This window comes from Falco punctatus (assembly GCF_963210335.1).
Source record: "Falco punctatus genome assembly, chromosome: 9".
Lineage (NCBI taxonomy): Eukaryota > Metazoa > Chordata > Aves > Falconiformes > Falconidae > Falco > Falco punctatus.
Genome location: NC_137589.1, coordinates 6,936,178 through 6,940,081, shown reverse-complemented (window position 1 = coordinate 6,940,081; position 3,904 = coordinate 6,936,178). Strand labels below are relative to the sequence as shown.

Here is a 3,904-nt window from a genome sequence, read left to right as displayed (position 1 = left end):
AGCACGTACTGTGGGTTACGCACCTGCTTCCCGCTCCCATTTCAATATGGTACACAGAGGAAAGCCGGACACACGCCAATACAAAACCAGGGGTTACTGTATCACAATTTTTTATTTATCAGTATCAAATTACATAGCAAAGTAATGAATGCAGTGTCAGATCACCTCTTTGAATACTGTAAATACAAACAAAATCCACCATACTGCTCAATTATCCAAAGTAAATTAAAAGTTTAAAAATGTGCGTTTCAGAGATTCTGTTTGGCATATCCTGTCAATATAGCCTGCATAAATATTTCTGTACCTCATTTTCACTATGTGTACCTTAACTAAACACAGCCTCTAGAAAGCTCACGTGGAGGAGAGAGGATCTCTCCCTGTGGTTATGTCCATCATCAGCTTGTGCATCTGCCCCGAAATCACTGGCTCACCTGATGGATGGCGGTGGCTGTACCTGGGGTGGCCAGACTCTGCTCTCACACGGTGCCAGACCCAAAGCTACTGGTGTCAGTGCGAGACGACTGAATGCACGACAGCAGCTGTGGGTCACGTCCCTCAATTACTGACAAAACAACTGCTGGCTTTCATGGAAGCTGGGCTGGATCTGATGGCCAGCTCTTGTATGCTTAAATATGTAAGGAAACTCTGGGGACATTTACACTGCTCTTTACACTAGTGTGACTGCTACGTAGAAAGAACAATTCCTGGTTTCTAACGTTACGTGACAAATGAAGTCAGGTCTGTTGATCTCAGGTTAAGTTGAGTAGGGTTTGGCCACAGCTGGATACAAACTAGATAACTCAACAGAAGTATTTTAAAGGTGTTAATCAGCAGTGTCATTTACGTGGGGCTTCCTTATAAACTGTGTAAATAGAACAATTTTTCCTGATGGATGAGACAATAAGCTTCAAATTAGCACTGTTTCCAAAAGTTAAGACTACTGAGACATTGTAGTGGTATGAAAAGGAAAACACCATAGAAATATATATTTTGTTTAGAATACAATGAACAGAAGTACAGAAGCGTTGATGCAGGTAATAGGAAAGGTGAGGAAAGGGAAGGAGGAAAAATTTAGGCAGCAATCCCACAGCAACATGGGAGTTACTCTTGATCCCTCTGAATCACCACTATCAGTGGAAGTCAGGCTTCTCTGGGAAGGTGCAACCTGAACGCTTGATAATTACGCTGGCTGCGTAATGTCCAGCCCGGATGCACTCGGTCACCGGCCGGTCATAGACAAGCTGTGAGAGAAAGCCTATGAAACAAAGCGAGAGAGAAAGAGAAGAAAATGGTTAGATTAGTTTTTTTGAAAGTACCGGTTTGTCACAAGGCAAAGCACTGACACACTGGCCCAGCTGTACGTACACAAGTAGCCCGGCTAGTTGAAATTCAGCATGGCGCTCCAGTGACCTGCTGAGTTGGAGTGCTGCTGCTGCTATTTCTACCTGAAGTCTCCATTTGGCAGCTTCAGGTAAATTAAAGACTATTGAGACTGATCTATGTTAGTGCCCTCAACATGACTTCACCAGAGTTCTTGCTCTCCTCTTTTCCAGAGCGACCCCCTCATTCCTCAAATACCATTCTGAAAACAAATAAGCGGTTTTCCCTGCCGAAGGGAGCTCCTTCTGTTCCTGCCGGCTACAGCGACAGCCCCACGCTGCTGTCACTCTGCAAGCTTGTCTCAAAAAAAGAGAAAGGCACATAACACAAACCGTTTTCTATATCCACAGTTACAGGTGTTCATAAGGAAAAGGTGAGAAATTTTTACCTGTTGAGGAAAGGTAGGTGACATCTGTTCCCCTTGATTATGTGACATTTAACCCAAGTTCAGAAACAAACGGGCACCTCTTAGCACGGTCAGGCACCCACGGAAACAGCAAACCGGACAGAGAACCAAGCGGGGCTCAGAATCGGGGCACCCTGTTCACTGCCTCGGCTAGCACAGCCGCGGAGCATGGCTTCGAGAAGCAGCAGCCCCTGGGAGCCGAGTGTTTTGAAAACCACAGCGCCTCTTTAAATGAATATAAGCAGACAGTCCTAAGAAGGTACTTGAAAAAGTACAAGTGGCAGCAGAAACGTTACGGATTGAGTCCCTCACTTCGGAAATATTTTGTCTTGGCTGAAACTATTGTGATTGAAAGAATGACAGTTATGGTAGAAGTGAAAAACGTATTTTAAACTTAGAAAAATTTTTCAGGATGTGAAAAGTAAACTTAGTATCTTATAATAATTTAAAACTCCACTCTGTCCTTCTAGGGGTAATATTTTATGCGCTTTTATCCTGTTTTTAATAGGTTTCAGATGTGTCTCTCTTCCTCATCCAATCACAGAAGGCAAGGGAGACATGCCCAGGAAAATCGGAATTGTAGCAAGCTGAAACATGTCCCTTTCAAAGCTTTCTTCCTCCATTTCAAGGTCCTGTGTCACGCTCTGACAGGCCCTGGGCCTTGGCATGGTCTTGACACCGCGTCTTCCGTAAGTACCGTGTAGCTCATCGGTACCAGTTCCTGACAAATTGCAAATTTTGATCTGAAGATGACCTGTTTGGCTAGCCGGCTTTCAGATACACTTTCTCTGCTCAGCTTGGTTACTACTGGAACAAAGACTTTACATTACGTTGTGGTGTGGGCACCTGGTAACAGGAGCACATTAACCTGTGCTCCTTCTCTAAATACTTCCTTTTGTGGCACATGAGAGGGTATTTTTAGAAGACGATAAAAATATTCTATACTATGCAATAATGTCTGCTCCTTGAAGATTAAAAAATCATGTAAAACATGAAAAATAAGGTTAGGTCAATGAAGGATAATACTGGTGAGCAAATGACCCTATTTTCATCAATTACCAAGATCTGTCTTGGCTTCTCGGTCACAACTGAGAGTGAAAAGAAGCCTCCTTGATGTATAGTTTTCTCTAAGCTGCACCGAATGGGAGAGGAGTTTGAAACTCCTAGATCTATAAAATCAAACACTTTTCATTGGAATAGGGGGGCCACAGAAAGCAGGCATGTCAGCTGACAACTAGGAAAAAACTCATACGTTTCCGACATCGATACTTTTCCAGAGAACTATGTATTAGCTGGAATTTCACAGACACTGACTGACACTAGCTGGGAAAAAATGAGTCCTTCACCAACAGTAAGTCCACAAGCACAAGTGAAGAAGACGGGTGCTCTCAGTGAACAGAGATGAGAGTCTGCAACAGGAAGAAACTGCTGTGAGCGCTATCACTGATGGCAGTCAGGGGATGACAGACAACACAACTGCGGCAGGATGGTCCAGCTGTAATAGTTGGGTAACAGTTGAGAAATTCAAACAGCATGCCTGGCAGAAATCAGACGATTTCTGAGTAAGGAGATGAAAATGGTCTGCTCTCCATTAAATTAACATGCATTCTTAGGAGAAACTTTCTTGGATACGTGGAGAATGTCAATCATTAAATTTAAGCTGCCTGGGAGGCAGCAGCTTGCCAATGTGCTTCTGGGTGGTTAAAACCTGAGAGCAAGTTGTAACCGTATGTAAAATGAGGCTGTTAAGCCAGGCCATTTCTGATTCAGTAAGTATCGGAGATGCACTGGGCAGGCCTCCAATGGCAAACACCAGGCCAGGCTTTGCGCAGAGCATGAATTCAGCGAGGGGTTTATACATGAAGGAACAACTGTCCTCTAAGTTTATGATCAAGGCATCAAACATATACAGAGATGAGAAAATCTAAGGAGCAAAGGACCATAAAACATGAATTATTTTTCAACACCAGTTAGACCAAGACTGTCACTACCCCTCAGGCTCACAGTAGTTTCGAGCTGGTATCTATTTTTTTTCTTCAGTGGAGCTACTCCTTATTTATTCTGATCTAAGTGGAAGCAGAATCAGGTGAAAAAACATCCTGTTCTAATTGGGGATAG

At 43.5% G+C, this 3,904-nt stretch overlaps 1 protein-coding gene across 3 annotated transcripts in view; it reads right to left on the bottom strand.

Moving 5' to 3' along the window:
- Window positions 1-93: 93 nt before the first annotated feature.
- Window positions 94-3,904, bottom strand: part of ADK (adenosine kinase) — a 291,562-nt gene continuing 287,751 nt past the window's right edge. For all 3 annotated transcript variants that reach the window (XM_080403196.1, XM_080403195.1, XM_080403197.1), the window contains one exon: window positions 94-1,255. In XM_080403196.1, the coding sequence (XP_080259322.1) occupies window positions 1,131-1,255 (125 nt within the window). In that variant the 3' untranslated portion in view covers window positions 94-1,130. The remainder of the gene's footprint in view (window positions 1,256-3,904) is intronic.